This window comes from Mirounga angustirostris, unplaced genomic scaffold (genome assembly GCF_029215605.1).
Source record: "Mirounga angustirostris isolate CCGP_5_RB_7025 unplaced genomic scaffold, mMirAng1.0.hap1 SCAF_1, whole genome shotgun sequence".
Classification (NCBI taxonomy): domain Eukaryota; kingdom Metazoa; phylum Chordata; class Mammalia; order Carnivora; family Phocidae; genus Mirounga; species Mirounga angustirostris.
Window position 1 is genome coordinate 123,682,491 of NW_026991709.1, and position 17,646 is coordinate 123,700,136.

Below are 17,646 nucleotides of genomic sequence, written 5' to 3' on the forward strand. Positions count from 1 at the left end.
AATAAAATCTTAAAAAAAAAAAAAAATCTTTTTGAAACTCTAGTCTATTGAAGGCTTCCAACTCCCAGCGGAAAATCTGGAGAATAAACTGTGGCTAATTTCAGTCCATTTTAGCTCTTAGCACAATAGCAGCTACTCATCCACTGCCCCCTAGCCACAAGGCAAGCAGCTGGACATATATTGCTGGAGCAGGCACACAGGGCTTTCAGGAGCCAGTGTAGGCGAAAAGCACTCCGTCCTCCAAATACGAGGGATCACCCACTGGTGATTCTGGTTACAGAGATGTAGTTAGAGAGGTAGGTGGCCATTGTTGTACCTCCTTAACCAACCGCTGCAAGCCCCTGCAAGCCCCTGCCCCTGCAGCCCAGTATCACTAACCATTAGGTAAATACAAATCATAACTAGAACGAGGTACCACAACACAAACAACTGGGATGGCTACTACCAAACAGAAAATAAGTAATATTGGCGAGGATGTGGAGAAATTGCAACTTTTGCACATTATTGGTGGGAATGTAAACTGGTACAGCCACTGTGACAAACAGCATAGAGGTTCCTCAAAAATTTAAAAATTATCATGTGATCTAGAAATTCCACTTCTGGCAATATACCAAAAAGAATGGAAACCAGGATCTCAAAGAGGTATCTGTACGCCCATATTCACAGCAACATTACTCACAATAACTGAAACACAGAAGCAACCCAAGTGCCCATCGATGGATGAATGAATAAGCAAAATGTGGTATACATACAGTGGAATATCAGCCTTAAAAAGGAAAAGCTTCCTGTCACGTGCTACAACATGGATAAACCTTAAGGACATTAAGTGAAGTGAAATAAGCCATTCACAAAAACACAAATTAATACAGTATGATTCCATGAAAGCTGGTATAGCCACTCTGGAAAACAGTATGGAGGTTCCTCAAAAAGTTGAAAATAGAACTACCCTATGACCCAGCAATCGCACTACTAGGTATATACCTCAAAGATACAAATGTAGTGGGGCGCCTGGATGGCTCAGTTGTTAAGCATCTGCCTTCAGCTCAGGTCATAATCCCAGGGTCCTGGGATCGAGCCCCGCATTGGGCTCCCTGCTCCATGGGGAGCCTGCTTCTCCCTCTCCTACTCCCCCTGCTTGTGTTCCCTCTCTCTTGCTGCGTCTCTGTCAAATAAATAAAATCTTAAAAAAAAAAAAAAGATACAAATGTAGTGATCTGAAGGGGCACCTGCACCCCAATGTTTACAGCAGCAATGTCCACAATAGCCAAACTACGGAAAGAGCCCAGATGTCCATCAACGGATGAATGCATAAAGAAGATGTGGTATATGTGTGTGTGTGTGTGCGCGCGTGCGCATGTGCGCGCACACACACACACACACACACAATGGAATACTACTCAGCCATCAAAAAGAATGAAATCTTGACATTTGCAACGACGTGGATGAAACTAGATGGTATTATGCTAAGGGAAAATAAGTCAATCAGAGAAAGACAACTATCATATGATTTCACTCATATGTGAAATTTAAGAAACAAAACAGAGGAGCATAGAGGAAGAGAGGGAAAAAAAAAACAAGATTTAATCAGAGAGGAAGGCAAACCTTAAGTGACTCTTAACTATAGGAAACAAACTGAGGGCTGCTGGAGGGGAGGTGGGTGGGGGGCTAGGGTAACAGGGTGATGGCCATGAAGAAGGGCACATGATGTAATGAGCACTGGGTGTTATATACAACTGATGAATCACTGAATGATACCTCTGAAACTAACAATACACTGTATGTTAATTAACTGAATTAAAAAATACAGTATGATTCCACTTATATAAGGTACTTAGTCAAAATCACACAGAACAAAGTAGAATGGTGATTGCCAGGAGGGATTAAGAGGGAGAAACTGTTTAATGGGTATAGAGTTCCAGTTTCTTTTTCTTTTCTTTTTTTAAATATTTTTCTAAGTTTATTTATTTTTTTTTTTTTTAGTAATCTCCACCCAATATGGAGCTTGAACTCACAACCACAAGATCAACAGTCGCATGCTCTTCCAACTGAGCCGGCAAGGTGCCCCTAGAGTTCCAGTTTTGCAAGATGAATAGAGTTACACAGATGAATACTGGTTATGGTTGCACATTATGGGTGCATTTAATACCACTAGATGTACACTTAAAAATAGTTAAATTGGTAAATTTCATGTGTATTTTACAACAATAAAAAATGCTGAGGGGTGCCTGGGTGGCTCAGTCGTTAAGCGTCTGCCTTCGGCTCAGGTCATCATGATCCCAGGGTCCTGGGATTGAGCCTCGCCAAAAAAAAAAGTTGAAAAAGTTATCTATATGTGCAAAAAATATCAAGGTGTGTGGGTGAACTTCCAGCTATGGCAGAGAGTTCAGGAAACTCTCCCCCCAAAGAAACAACTATAAAACTGGACAAAATTGTCAAAAACAAACATTTGGAGGCTTAGGAATCAGACCAAATATTAACAAATTGAGAAGTGCTTATCAATTAAAAAAAAACAAAACAAAACTGCTAAACTTGAGATAAGAACAGTGACATTCCTAACTAAGGCTGCTATCATTACCCACACCTCGGGATGTCCTTCACGGTGAAAGAAAATAACACCAGACAGTAATTAAAATCCACAGGAAGTAATATCACTAAAAATGTTAAATATGTGATTAAATATACAATAGTGTATATAGTTCTCTCTTAATACAAGATTGTATAAAGCAATTATTTTAATACTTTGTTGTTAGACTTATAAGGTATATAACAAGAACAGAACAAAGGAAGGGGAATAAAATGGAGCTATATGGGATCAAAGATCCTATATTTTAACAGAATTAAGTCAGTTTTAGAGTAGACAGTGATCAATTGACATACATATTGTAACCCTTAGAGCAACTACCAAATAACTCAATAAACACAGTTTTTTAGAAAAGTGAGAGGAGGGGCGCCTGGGTGGCTCAGTTGGTTAAGCGACTGTCTTTGGCTCAGGTCATGATCCTGGAGTCTCAGGATCGAGTCCTGCATCGGGCTCCCTGCTCAGCAAGGAGTCTGCTTCTCCCTCTGACCCTCCCCCCTCTCATGCTATCTCTCATTCTCTCTCAAATAAATAAAATCTTAAAAAAAAAAAAAAGAGGAATTAGAAAACTACACTAAAAACATGTGTTTAACATAAAAGAGTTGAGTGATATCATAGAAGATGCTGGAACAAGAAGCTCTAAGAATCCATGCCTCAAACTAAACATCTATTAAGTTCACAGGAACAGTCTAAAGCAACTATTTTGGAACTCTGAGTCTAGTGGAACCATCTGGCACCCTGCAACCCTGCAGCAGGCAGCCATGGGGACTGGCAGCTCATGTTTCTAGTGTGGCTAGCTGATGTCAGAGTAGGCAATAAGGACCCTGTCCTCCAAAAATCAGGGTTATGTGTACTGATTACTGATCATGGCTTTTGATCAATAAAGGACCAGTACAGAGGCTGGTAACTGTTTTAACCCTGACAGGTTCAAGTAGCTCTACAGCTGAGATGGGATTTAAAGAAACAGTTTCTTGGGACGCCTGGGTGGCTCAGTCAGTTAAGAATCTGCCAATGGCTCAGGTCATGACCCCAGGAGCCTGGGATCTAGCCCCGCATCGGGCTCCCTGCTCGGCGAGAAGCCTGCTTCTCCCTCCACCTGCAGCTCTCCCTGCTTATGCACTCTCTCGCTCTCTGACAAATAGATAAAATCTTTAAAAATAAAAAATAAAAATTAGACCCATCATGTTTTAATAAATAAATAAATAAAAATAAAGAGATAGTTTCTCTTCAAGGAGCCAGACGTTTAACGAAATCTTTGTCAGGTCACTGGTTGACTACCAGAAACTTCAGTGACCACACTCGACATGTAACATATTTTTGCAGAAACAGCTCAGAAAATCACAAATGAATAGATTTAGCCCCCAACAAGCAAAACTCCACAATCTCTGACAATGAGTGATTTAGATTTCCAACATTACCAGAAATACACATAACTCCCAGTACTCAACAAAAACAAGAATTTACTAAACACATAAGGAAACAGACTACTACAGACCATTTACAGGAATCAAAGAATTTTTTTTATTTATTTATTTTTAAAGATCTTATTTATTTATTTGAGAGAGAGAGAATGAGAGACAGAGAGCATGAGAGGGAGGAGGGTCAGAGGGAGAAGCAGACTCCCTGCCGAGCAGGGAGCCCGATGCGGGACTCAATCCTGAGACTCCAGGATCATGACCTGAGCCGAAGGCAGTCGCTTAACCAACTGAGCCACCCAGGTGCCCGGAATCAAAGAATTTGACAGAAACCATCACTGAGGAAGCTCAGACACTGGAACTGTCAAAGACATTATAGGAACAGTCTTTTTTTAAGATTCATTTATTTTAGAGAGAGAGAAAGAGAGTGTACCCACATGTGTGTGCGAGCTGCAGGAGAGGCAGAGGGAGAGAAGGAAGCCTGACACAGGGCTTGATCTCAGGACCCTGAGATCATGACCTGAGCCGAAACCAAGAGTCAGACACTCAACCGACTGAGCCACCCAGGTGCCCCAGCAATAGTCTTAAATATAGTCAATGAGCTAAAGGAAATCATGAGGGGGGGAAAAAAGGAAATCAGAAAAACAATGAACAAAATGAGTATGCCAATAAATAGAAATAGAAAGAAACGAAGTAGAAATTCTGGAGTTGAAAAGGACAATAACTGAAATGAAAAGCTTACTAGAGGGGTTCAACAGATTTCAAGCAAAAGAAAAATTCAGAGAACTTGAAGACAACTGAACTATTCAGTCTAAGGAACAGCTAAGAAAACAATAAAGAAAAATGAACACCCTGAGGAACCTGTAAGGAAGCAGACATGTACCAACATACACATCATAGTACTCTCAGAAGAAGAGGAAGAAGACCCTCAACTCTGTGGTCAACTAATCTTCAACAAAGTAGGAAAGAACATCCAATGGAAAAAAGACAGTCTCTTCAACAAATGGTGTTGGAAAAATTGGACAGTCATGTGCAGAAGAATGAAACTGGACTATTTCCTTACACCATACACAAAAACAGACTCAAAATGGATGAAAGACCTAAATGTGAGACAGGAATCCATCAAAATCCTTAAGGAGAACACAGACAGCAACCTCTTTGACCTTGGCCATAGCAACTTCCTGCCAGACACATCTTCAAAAGCAAGGGCAACAAAGGCAAAATGAACTACTGGGACTTCATCAAGATAAAAAGCTTTTGCACAGAAAAGGAAACAGCTGACAAAACCAAAAGATGACCAACGAAATGGGAGAAGATATTTGCAAATCACATATCTGATAAAGAGTTAGTATCTAAAATATATAAAGAACTGATAGAACTCAACATTCTAAAAAATAATCCAATTAAAAACTGGACAGAAGGGGTGCCTGGGTGGCTCAGTTGTTAAGCATCTACCTTCAGCTCAGGTCATGATCCCAGGGTCCTTGGATCAAGCCCCGCATCAGGCTCTCTGCTCAGCAGGAAGCCTGCTTCTCCCTCTCCCACTCCCCCTGCTTGTGTTCCCTCTCTCATGGTCTCTCTCTCTGTCAAATAAATAAATAAAATCTTTAAAAAAAAAAAAAAAAAACTGGGCAGAAGACATGAACAGACATTTCTCCAAAGAAGACATCCAGATGGCCAATAGACACATGAAAAGATGCTCAATATCATTCAGCAGGGAAATGCAAATCAAAACCACAATGAGGTATCACTTTACACCTGTCTAGTAGTGAAAATCAAAAACACAACAGGGGCACCTGGGTGGCGCAGTCAGTTGGGCATCCGACTCGATTTCAGCTTAGGTCATGATTTCCAGTTATGAGGCTGAGCCCCACATCGGGCTCCTCACTCAGCAGGGAGTCTGCTTGGGATTCTCTCTCCCTTTCCCTCTGCCCCTCCTGCTTATGCATGTGCACACACGCTCGCTCTCTCTCAAATCTTAAAAAAAAAATCAAAAACACAACAAGTGTTGGCAAGGATGTGGAGAAAAAAAGAACCCCTGTGCATCACTGGTGGGAAGACAAACTTGTGCAGCCACTGCAGACAGTATGGAGGTTCCTCAAAAAGATTAAAAATAGAACTACCTTACGATCCAATTATCACACTAGTGGGTATTTACCCAAAGAATACAAAAACACTAAATCCAAGGGATATATGCACCCATATGTTTATTACAGCACTATTTACAATAGCCAAGATATGGAAGCAATCCAAGTGTCCATCAATAGATGAACGGATAAAGATGTGATATATATGTATATACATAAACATATCAATCACACACACACACACACGCTGGAATATTACTTAGCCATAAAAAAGAATAAAATCTTGCCATTTGCAACAATATGGATGGAGCTAAAGTATAATGCTAAGTGAAATAAAAGACAAATACCATATGATTTCACTCATATGTGGAGCTTAAGAAACAAAACGAACAAAGAAAAAAGAGACAAAAAAACAGACTCTTAAATATATAGAACTGATGGTTACCAGAGGAAAGGTGAGAGCGGAGATGGGTGAAATAGGTGAAGAGGATTAAGAGTTCACTTACCATGAGAAGCACTGAATAACTTATAGAATTATTAAATCACTATATTGTATACCTAAAACTAACACTGTTGTTAATTTTATTGGAATTTTTAAAAAAGTCATTGAATTACATGCTTACAATGGATGGATTTTATGGTTTGTAAATCATACCTCTTATAAAGCTGTTCCCAAAAATGTCAAGGTCATGGAGGACAAAGAAAAACTGAGAAACTGCTCCAAATTAAAGGAAATTAAGGGGATAAAACAATTACAGACAGTACTTAATCCTGAATTGGATGGGGCATAGGGGAGTAAGGGAATAGCTATAGAGGGCTTTATTTAGGATAGTTTGATGAAATCTGAGTAAGTACCATAGATAAGAATAATATCGATGAATCAATGTTAAATTTCTTGATTTCTATTATTGTTCTCACTTTATTACAGAATGTCCTTGTTCTTAGGAAACACACAATGAAGGATTTAAGAGCTATCGAAGGAACAATATCTAATTTATTCTCAAGTGTTTCAGATAAATATAACCTGCAAATATATACATATGGAGAAAAATGATAGAGCAAATGGGCAAAATGTAAACAAGTGACGAATCTGGGTAAAGGACATATGGGAGTTCCCTGTACTATTTTTGCAATTTTTATATGAAGTTTGAAATTCTATCAAAATAAAGTTACAAAAAAAATTTTTTTTAAATAACAATACAGGCAGAAGGAAGTGGCTGGAGGTGTAGAAGTAACAAGCAGCATTAATAATTTTTTTTTTAAGTAGGCTCCAGCCCAACACAAGGCTTGAACTCATGACCCTGAGATCAAGACCTGAACTGAGATCAAGAGTCGGACACTTAACTGACCGAGCCACCCAAGCACCCCAGTAAATAATTTATTAAAGTCACTAAAGCTTACTTCCTGAAAACAAACTAAAACCCAACTCCTGCAGCCTGTATTCCTAAAGACAGGTTAGAGTAGGAGATATTCTAAAACCCTGACAAGCTCTAAAATGTGGTGATTTACTGCCACTTCTCTTAGGGCCCTGCTTCCTTTCCTTCATTTCCAATACAGGCATGACTTCCAGGCTAAAGGCTAAAGGAGAACTTCCAGGCCTAAATCGTCTGACCACGCCATCCAAAGAGCTAATTCACCCCAGTAGGTTATTCCTGGAGCTCAAGGTTAAAGATTAAAAAGTAGGTTTAAGATCTACAAAGTGGCTTCTCAATGAACGTAAGTACTCCCACAACTAGCAGAGCATCTTACACAAATAAATACACATTGTTCTGATGGATCGTAAAGGGCAGCAGACAGGGACAGAACACTCATAAGCCTGCACCCCAGGGGATGACAACAACAGCTGGCCTGATTAGAAACAATGTCTGCCTGTTTCTTTCCTGCCTTCTCCCTTTTTCCTCCCCTCTCTAGAAATGTAGATCTGTCTCTTTTCTCAAGTTTCCATCTGGCAGTCTCTCTCTCCCTCACCCCAATCTCCCTTACTTTCTTAGAATATACTTCCTACTTCAAATGACACATTTAATTTATTTTTGTGTTTTTCATTTCTTTCTCTGTAATTTTAGTAAGTAAGCAGAAAGATATCTGAAATGATATTCATGGAATGTTTCTGAATGGTGGGATTTGGCTAATTTTTCTTCTTTGTACTACAACTTGAACTTCATATAATGACCTTGTGTTTTAACCAAAATAAGAAGCACTGCATTTTTTTAAATTCCTATTTCTAGCCAATCAATTCATTTTAACCTTTTATATTCCATGTCCTTTGCTTTTGAAAAAAATAATCAGGTGTATTTCCCTAATAAGTGATCTTTAATTTTCCCCTAGGAGTGGCCCTCTGTGAGAAAAAAAAAAGAAAACCCTCTCCACCTACTCTTCTTGCTTTTCATCCACCTTCCATGCCTTCCATGTGACACAGGAAGAAGCCACAGAACAGACATACAGCAGAGAACAGTAGGGATAGGGAAGCTCTGACCAAGACATAGCTTAGAAAACTAAGCCTTGTACTATTTTACTCTCTGTATTCTATTAACAGGTTTCTCACCAGAAAGATGTCTGCATAGCCAGCCAAAGACTCTACTCCCTCTTGGATCCGTGCTCCCCCGGAGTCATTCAGTCCAATCACTGGAGCCCCCACTGTCATGGCCTGGTCCATGATCTGAGACAGCAAAGAAACCTTTTATGAAACAACTGATCCTGTTAACAAAATCAGAATTTATAAAGCACCATGGTGTTTTCTGGAAAAATGTTCTAAGTGCACTTTTCAAAACAGGCGTCATTTACACCAGCTTCATTCCCCAGGATGACTGGGTACCTTCATGGAAGATAGAGAACCAAAATTTTAAGGGCAGATTAAAGCCCCTCAGGCATCCAAGAGCCAAAGCACTTCCCAGTAGCAGGTGGGAAGACTGCTCATGACAACCATTTCTAGAGCCACAGGTCTAGCTGTAATATTTTTCCAGTAGCCAGTTTTGTTCCCATTTTTTTTTTTAAAGTAGGCTCCATGCCCAACATAGGGCTTGAACTCATGGCCCTGAGATCAAGAATCACATGCTCTACTGACTGAGCCAGCCAGGCGCCCCCGCCGCAGCCACCACCACCACCCCCTCCCCGATCCCATTACTCTTTTGAAAGAAATGACAGTACATAATAGCAAAGTAGTATTTTCGTGAAAGTACTTGTAGACCCATCTGTTAACCAGAAGCCAGGCCCAAGCCTGCTTTTACTTGTAATGAGCCATATTTTCCTCATGGGTCAGTGGCTTGAGAGCCTAATAAGTAACATTCCTAATAGCTCTTGTCAGTTCACAAAGCCCTTTCACTTCCATATTATCCATTTAACCATGATAACAGAGGCAGTAAAAAGAAAAATTAGGAAGGTTTAAAAGTTAAGTGATTGGTCCAAGGTTTCAGAAATACATGACAAAACCGTGTCTAGAATACAGGTTTTCCATTTTACAGGGAAGCTCTCCCCAGCTACTAACAGTTAACCCTACCTTTAATTCCAAAGTTCTCCAAATATGATCTATACTTTTATTCATCTCCAGAGCATCTCATCACTAGCAGTGTTTTTAAAATACCATCATGTAATCAATCCTTGCACTGCTCTTTATCTTTTAGTACTTGGGACTCTTCACCTGGACCATGGGCTCTTTACCTGGAGTCTTCAGAACCCCAAGCAGTCGATAAATAGATTTCATCCATGCCTTGGATGGGAAAAAACTTACATCTTTATCTTTACTAACTTTAGCTGATATTTAGCCTTTCCTTTAATAATGAACACAGGCAAAAAAACCAAACACACACATTAGAAATACGTGTAACTTTGTCATTAATAGAAGCCACGGATATTTTTATATCACATTCAAGTTGTTGCAGATATCTTGAAATAGCATTTTTACTCACACCTACTGTGAAATTATAGTATTGGATCCACAACTAAATCTTGTTATTTGACAAATTAGAAAGCACATATATTACAAATGTGATTTTTTAAAATATTTTTAATCTTTGTAATCCTACATATTTTATGCATATAAATCATTACCAGCCTGCCAAAGGGATCCATGATACAAAAAAATGTTACAAACTCCTGCCTTGGACTGAAGGGACCTTTGGGTCAGCACCCACCCCACATACAGTCCTGCACCCCAATACTCAACATGTACCGCGTGACTGATGAAAATACTGGGTTTTCAATATTAAATACTCACTTTGCAGATCTTTTGGGCATGTGCCCCGGACAGACTACCTCCAAAAACTGTAAAATCCTAAAAAGAAAACAATTAAATCAACAAATAGAGTGATTAGCCAGGGACAAAGAGCCAGGAGGAGGAGGAGGAAATGAAAAACTCTTAGCCAAAAGTTTTTGAAGGATTTTTAGAAGTTCAAAAAATTAGGAATAGTCTTCTTTTATTCACTATTCTGTGAAATAATTTGTATCTTAAAGGGAGTTTATGTATTGTCAAGAGCAAAAGACTTAGTCTTTGCTCTACAAAAATGAGTCATAGCTCTAAGGAAAGGAAAACTTTTCATGCAGAATTAACCTAAAAAATCAGATTCTACAGATATCAAACAGTCAGGCATTTCTAGTACTAGAAAGTATCTGTGATTTTGACAAGGGAGGTGAAAAAAGTCAATCAGAGCCCTCACTGCTTCCTCTGGCTTATGGAGTTTCATTACCTTCTGATGTAAAGGGCTTCTTGTAGGAAGGACCTCCTTCCCAAGACCATCTCAAAAAGACAGCGGGGAATTAAAAAGAGATTCAGCCCAAGAGGACAAAAAAGGAAGAGGAAACACTGGCAGAGGAGAGACTGAACAAACTGGAGGGGATATGAAAGCACAAGAAGAATACCTAACTTAGAACAAATGGAAGCCTATATACTGCAGGGGGAGTAACCACAAGGAGGGGACAAGGCAGGAACCATGGAAAGTAGGGGGTGAGGAGGGGTGAAAAACAGACTGATACAAAGTCTCTGTTGGGAGCAGCTGGACTCACAGGACCTCTCCTTCACCTGGAGAAGGGGAAAGGTTTATTCTCTAAAGCAACTTCATCAGAGGGGCTCTGGATTCAATCACCAGCAGCAAAACAAAGCAAAAGTGAGGCTAAAAACAGACGAGATTAGGAACCTGTACACTAAATAATGAGCCAGCACTGGCCCCTCCTTTCCCCCTACTTCTCTCCCCCAGAACATACCTATGGCCAATTATCAGGCAAGAGACCGAGGCTGCTTCTCTGGAAAAGCAGAAGTTCCCCCAGAAAAAGCAACTGCAGATATTAACATTTGGGGGATCACTACAAAAAAGTGGCTCATCACTCCCCACCCTCAGTATCCTTCAAGGTCCATTTCAAATGCCCGATTTTCCCTAAAACATTCCTCAAGCCTGAATGTGATCATCCCTTGTCCTGAGCCCACAGCATTTGGCCAGAACCTCTCTCACCCTATCTGTATGGAAGACACTCCTGTCCTGCCCCATTCTATCTACAAAATGATTAGCGTCTTTGGGGCAGAAACTCTGGCTCAGTTTTTTCCCTTTCCCTTGCCCCCATCCCTATCCAACCCTACCCCATGGGGATAAAAGATGATAAAAAGTATCAATTCAATGAATTTTTGTATCTGCTCAGTAGTTAGAAGGTTGAGCCCAGAAAGCACAGTAACTTTCTTTGTTCTAGCTATCTTATTAATGCTTCAGTACAAGCTTTTGCCTAGCTCTCATAAATTACAAAAAGGAGAGATCATTTCTTCCAGTTAAGCATTTGGTAGACCCACTTATAACACAGTTTTAAAACATTTCAAAGGTAATTCATTAAGTAAATGAGTATTGTTTAAGTACAATACATTTTAAATTAGGCATAGTTACTTTAATATTAGACCCATACTTTATAACTTTAGATCTATAAAAGGAACTACACATTTAGAATTATATGCATATTTCTACCTGGGGGGGGGGAATCAAACCCCAAATAGTGTAGTGTTAGTTTACTATTACCTGCTCTAACAATTACCACAAATGCAATTTATTCTCTCACAGTTCTATAATTCAGAAGTCCTACATGGGCCTCACTGAGCTACACTCAAGGTTAGCATGGTTAGGCACCTTTCTGGAGGATCCAAGGGAGAATCTTTTTTCCTGCCTTTCCAGGTTCTGGAGACCATCTGCATTCCTTCATTCATGACCTCCTTCCTCCATCTTCTTAGGCAGCAATGGCAGGCCCCTCTCACAACACATCGTTTGGAACTCTACTTCTGCCTCTCCTTTTAAGGACCCTTGTGATTATATTGTGCCCACCTGGGTAACCCAGCCTTCTTTATTTTAAGGTTAGCTAATTAGCAACACTAATCCATCTGTAGCTTAATTCCCCTTTGCCATGTAAGTTAACATATTCATAAATATCAGGAATTAGGAGTTGGACATTTGGGGGGGCCATTATTCTGCCTCCTATACTATATTCTCCTATAGTCTCAGTGTGAAGAAACTATCTGTTTTTATGCAGCCTAACAAAACTTGTTCTAACACTTTCATTAAAGCCCAAAACCTACAGTTCCTAGAGTCTAGTCCCTTTCACCCAGGCTGCATTCACAGCACTCTCTCAGTCCACACATTGCCTAGAACATGGCTGTCCTCCAGGCACACACCCAACTTGCCAAGAGGAATCTCACTCGGAATAAACTCCTGGTTCCTGGGAGTTTTTACATGATTACTGCCCTGCAATCATCCCTCAAGACTAAGGATTCTTTCTCCCTAAGAAAAAACACATACTATAGTATAAAACTCTGGACATATGCCCCTCATCTGCCCCCACTACAAACAAGTTTTCATTCCCCAAAACTGCTTTCTTCTCATGTCTTTTGCTCCTGGCTCTTCCCTCCAGGAAAGCTCGGCCTATTGGAGTTATTAAATACCTGACTGAAGACATAAACCAATCTTCCATTGATTCGGCCCCGTCCAGTGACCACACTGTCTCCAGGAAACTACCAGAAAAATAGAAAAATGTAAGTTAAAAAACCCAAATACGTCTTTTAATGAATTTGACAATGAAAGACCAAAAAAACCCAGAACAACTGCCCACCCTAAATTTCTTAAAATTCAGTATGAATCAGGAACATGATGGAATCTCCCCTTCCCCTGCTCAGCTCTGCAACAGCAAGCACTAGGCTACTGCTTCATCAACAGAAGTGAAGGGCACTATAGTTAGATTTCATCTTCCTTCCTAAAAGCAAAATAATCAAGACTCCCTAGAGCTGCCACTACCAAATGCCACAGGAAGGAGAAGGGCATAGAATGACACATGGCAACTCTACAAAGCCACACACCCCACCCCCAAACCTTAAGGCAAACCCATCATTTTGCTTGAAATCCTGGAATACTGTGTGGCCCATAAGGACTGAAATGGGGCCAGCTGATTTGGTGCCAAGTTCACAAATCTTTGGTCACTAACAGCATATATGCAGACCTGAGGAAAACTGATCAAAAGTGAGTCCAAAGAATTCTGCATACCCGAGGAGAACATCCAATTAAAAAAGAAGTATTGGTAACTCTGACCTCAAAAACTCCATAAAGTGTCAAAACAGGCAAGTGGTCCTGCTTTAGGGGGTCTCTGGTGCCTAAACAAACCAGAACACAACTAAAAGACATTCTCATCTTCCCTTCCAAGTTCGTCAATGTGTATTTGTGAGAACTCCGAACCCACAACCAGAGCCCTGGAAACCGGGCCAGAGTCACACTGCAAAAGATATGAGCAGTCCCACTCACATTCCTTCATCTGCAGACAAAGGTAAGTAGGAAAAGCTGGAGGCCCAGTAATACTTCTCCCAAGGCACTCCTGCAACTTCAGGCCCCAAACCTGAAAACTATTAAATGTATACCTTGAGTTCCAAAAGGCCTTCATTAGTCTAGTGGGTAGGCCAGGAGGGCCACAGCTGGAAAGTGCAACTTAGAGGCTCATATCACCATGTGAAAAGATACCTTATTCTTCTCAGCAGCCATTCCAAAATCTGCACATCTGTGTTCCACAAACATGTCACTCTCAACAAAACTGCCAGGGTCCAGCAAAAGACTGATCCGCTCTCTGGTGGTTAGCTTTCCCTAAAATGCAACAAAAAACATTCAGTGAGGTCATCATAGGCAAAGTAAGCAAGGAGCGTTCATAAGAAGGCAAGACAGCGTTTGCCCCTTCACCCCTCATGAAAGCCTCTATTCCATCAACCTGCCCAAAACACAGGTATTATCAGTAGATTTCAGCCAGTAAGGAAATCAGGGCAGACAGGGTGCTCCAGGAGCCACCAACCAGGGAAGGCAAATAAGGAAATGGGAGGAGGAAAAGGTGAAGAGAAGTGGGGGTAAGGAGAGCCTGACTGTGGAACAAGATAACTAGTTCCACATTTACTGGAGACTTAATGAGCAATAAAAAGGAGAATGGAAAAGTAGGAGGTGGAAAACTAAAGTAGGTTTAGTGAAGAGTCTGAGGCCACATCTCCAGATTCACAAGCTTCTTCTAGGGAACCTCACACAAACTCACCTCACTAGGGTCCTACCAGACGGACACTTCCAGGACCACTTCCTGGTTCTTTCTCCTGCCTCCTCCATGGGCTTCTCCTACCATCCTACATTAGGGGCTTTGCTTAGGGACCCCACACCTAACAGTGACACTATGATACCAAGACAACCCCACAGCAGGTAGTGGCTAAGAAGAAAAGAAGTGGGACAGGGAGCAGTAAAGAGCTCACTTGAGAGGAGTAAAAAAAAAAAAAATTGCTTCTTGGAAGGGGTGAGGTTGGAACCTTCAACTTATCAAGAGCCTCTGATGCTTGGACTCTCAAGCCCTTAGACCAAATCAAACACCCAGGCCCACTGTCTTCCAACCTCCCTCCGCCCTGGGGAAAAAAAAAACACCTCAAACTGGCTTTTTTTTTTCCCCCATAAGAAAGTAGCCAAAGCCAGTGAGGTCTTTTTAAAACAAACAGGCAATCGTTTACACTGTTATGTAAAGTAGAATTAAGTTTTCCAGAAAGCAATTTGGCAACATATATTAGAGTGTTAAAAAGATTCCTATCTTTGACCCAGTAATTCCATTTCTGGGACTCTGTCCTATGGAAGGAGTCCAAAAAATTGTTTCAAAGGGGGTGGAGTGAGGGATTTAAATCAAGTCAGCCTCCTGACTAAGTCAGCTCTGGCAAAAGAAAAAGTGCTTCTTGAGCCTGCATCTAAACCCGCTGGGTCTACCCAGGAAGAAGTGGGGTGATGTTCCAGGGAGGAATTCAGCAATGGGCCCCAACACTTAAGAGTACACAGGAGCACTGAGAGGCCTTTCCAAAGGATGATGTAAAGGTTCCTTCAACCCAGACAGAGCCACCCCAGGGGAGGCAGGGAAAGCACTCCTGGCACCACATACTCAACCAAAATTTGTTTTAAGATTTGTTTATTTGAGAGAGAGAGCACACACAGGATGGGGGGGGAGGGGCAGAGGGAGAGGGAGAGAGAGCCCCAAGCAGACTCGCTGCTGAGTCTGGAGCCTGACTTGGGGCTTGATTCCACCACTGCAGATCACGACCTGAGCCAAAACCAAGAGTCTGAGGCTTAAGGACTGCACCACCCAGGCGGCCCCACACTCAACCACCAAATTTACATCTCACTCCCAAGGGTCAAAAATAACTATCTTCCCTTTAGAATAAACTGACTTCTAGGGATTAAGTAACTTGTCAAAAAGGAATGGTAACTTATCAAAAAGGAATGGTCACCTTCATGTTCCTGTCAAATCGGAATTTATAACATCTAAATCAACACTCAAGGGGTGTCTGGGTGGCTCAGTTGGTTAAGCAGCTGCCTTCAGCTCAGGTCATGATTCTGGAGTCCTGGGATGGAGCCCAGCACTGGGTTCTCTGCTCAGCGGGGAGTCTGCTTCTCCCTCTCCCTCTGCCTGCCGTTCCCCCTGCTTGTGTTCTCTCACTCTTTTTCTGTCAAATAAATAAAATCTTTTAAAAAAATAAAAATAAATAAATCAACACTCAATTTAGACTTCAATAAAGAGCTAGTTCAAATCTCACTGAAGATCCCAGCGTTCCACCCCTCAGCACCCCACTTGACAGTTGTGCCTCGATGCCCTTCACCTCTAAGAATTTCACTTCTGCATCTTCCAGATTGGTTATTTAACTCATCCAGCACATCAGTCCAGATTCACACACGTGTCAGTGATGCACTGCGTGAGTCTAGTTTCAAGTCCCAGGTCATTGATCTGAGCCTCAGTGTTTCCTGCTGCTAAATGGTCCACCCAGCTTATCTCTGAAGGCCAGTTGTCTCGCCTCAAAAACCTCCCTGCCTCTGACACGTACCTTTCCTACCCAGCATGTCGATGCACGCTAAGATCCTAAAGGCGTTCAGCCAGCATTGTGGGGTCAGAAGTTCCACAAGTTCCCCGTGCACCCCCCGCCCCAGATTAATGTGAGAATTTGCCCACGTTACTTCCCCTGCCATATCCTTCGACTTTCCTGCTTCCATAATGGAGCAAGAACTTACCACGGTTTCACGGGGCAGGAGAAGAATAAACATTTTTTTTTCCTAATTAAGTGCCTATCATCGCTTCCGTAGCTCTACCGATAAGATTGTGAGGGGAGAAGTACTACTATCTTCTTCTTAAAGTAAACTGACTCCCAGTGATTAAGTAACTAGTCCAAAAGTTTATAGCTGTTAAGCGGTGAGTCATCTGGGACCCGGCCAACTCCCTCTAAAAATCCAGAAGCAAAGTGGAGAGTAGTAAAGTACAAGGGTGCTTATCGTCGTTTTCCCCGCCTCTTGGTGCAAGGCAACAGGTACTCAAGGCGAACCTTCTCGCCCCCGCCCCCGCCCCCCGCCGCTCCCCGGCATGGCGCTGATTGGCTGAAAGGACTGGGGCGTCGCGAGCTGGGCACGCTGTGATAGGTCGCGAACGCCGAGGAGGTGCCCCGAACGCCGTGGGGATGGCCGGACCTCCGCAGGACTTACGCGCTTATGCTGCGCATCCACGCGGCGCTGGCCTCCTCCCGCCAAGGCGGCGCGGCGCTTGTTCTCGACGCGTTCGTTAACGGAGACGGGCTGGCTACACAGGTTGCGGACCGCGGAGCGGAGACCGCTCACCACAACGCTGAGTCTTGCTCCAGCCGCCACCGCGCGCATTGCCGCCGCCATTTTTGCTCTGCCGGCCAGCCCCCAACCAGTGCGCCTGAGCGCGCATATGCGTCAAGCGAGGGCACATCGGGTTCTGCGCCTGCGCAGCATCTGTGGGACGTAAGGAACCTGTGGGTTGGACCTCCGCGCGCTTTTGGAAGGGCCGGAGATTTCAAGACCCCAGACCCCAGTAGGGCGTTACTCTGAGAAGGATAGTACTGGTCCTCAGCTCTTGTGCCTTCCTTGCTGCACGGAAGAGAGACTTAGTTCTTGCTCTTCTCTGGCCACCTAGACCTCTAGTTTGGTCGTCCCACCACCCCCAGAAAATGAATAGATAAGAGAAGCTAACATTTGTTAAACACTGTGCCAGGTGTGGCTTCAAGCACTCGCTTGCAATCCCTTATCCTGATTTCACAGATGTGGCAAAT

The 17,646-nt window shown here is 42.2% G+C and overlaps 1 protein-coding gene across 2 annotated transcripts in view; it reads right to left on the reverse strand.

Annotated features, from left to right (window-relative positions):
- Window positions 1-17,280, reverse strand: part of PCCB (propionyl-CoA carboxylase subunit beta) — a 97,503-nt gene extending 80,223 nt beyond the window's left edge. The window contains exons 1-5 of one of the 2 annotated variants that reach the window (XM_045903721.3): window positions 17,057-17,280; window positions 14,045-14,164; window positions 12,982-13,050; window positions 10,291-10,347; window positions 8,623-8,736 (exon numbers count right to left, since the gene is read on the reverse strand). In XM_045903721.3, the coding sequence (XP_045759677.1) occupies window positions 8,623-8,736; window positions 10,291-10,347; window positions 12,982-13,050; window positions 14,045-14,164; window positions 17,057-17,239 (543 nt within the window). In that variant the 5' untranslated portion in view covers window positions 17,240-17,280. Of the gene's footprint in view, window positions 1-8,622; window positions 8,737-10,290; window positions 10,348-12,981; window positions 13,051-14,044; window positions 14,165-16,591; window positions 16,744-17,056 lie in introns of those variants that run through there. The other variant, XM_045903722.2, reaches the window with a different exon arrangement.
- Window positions 17,281-17,646: the final 366 nt, after the last annotated feature.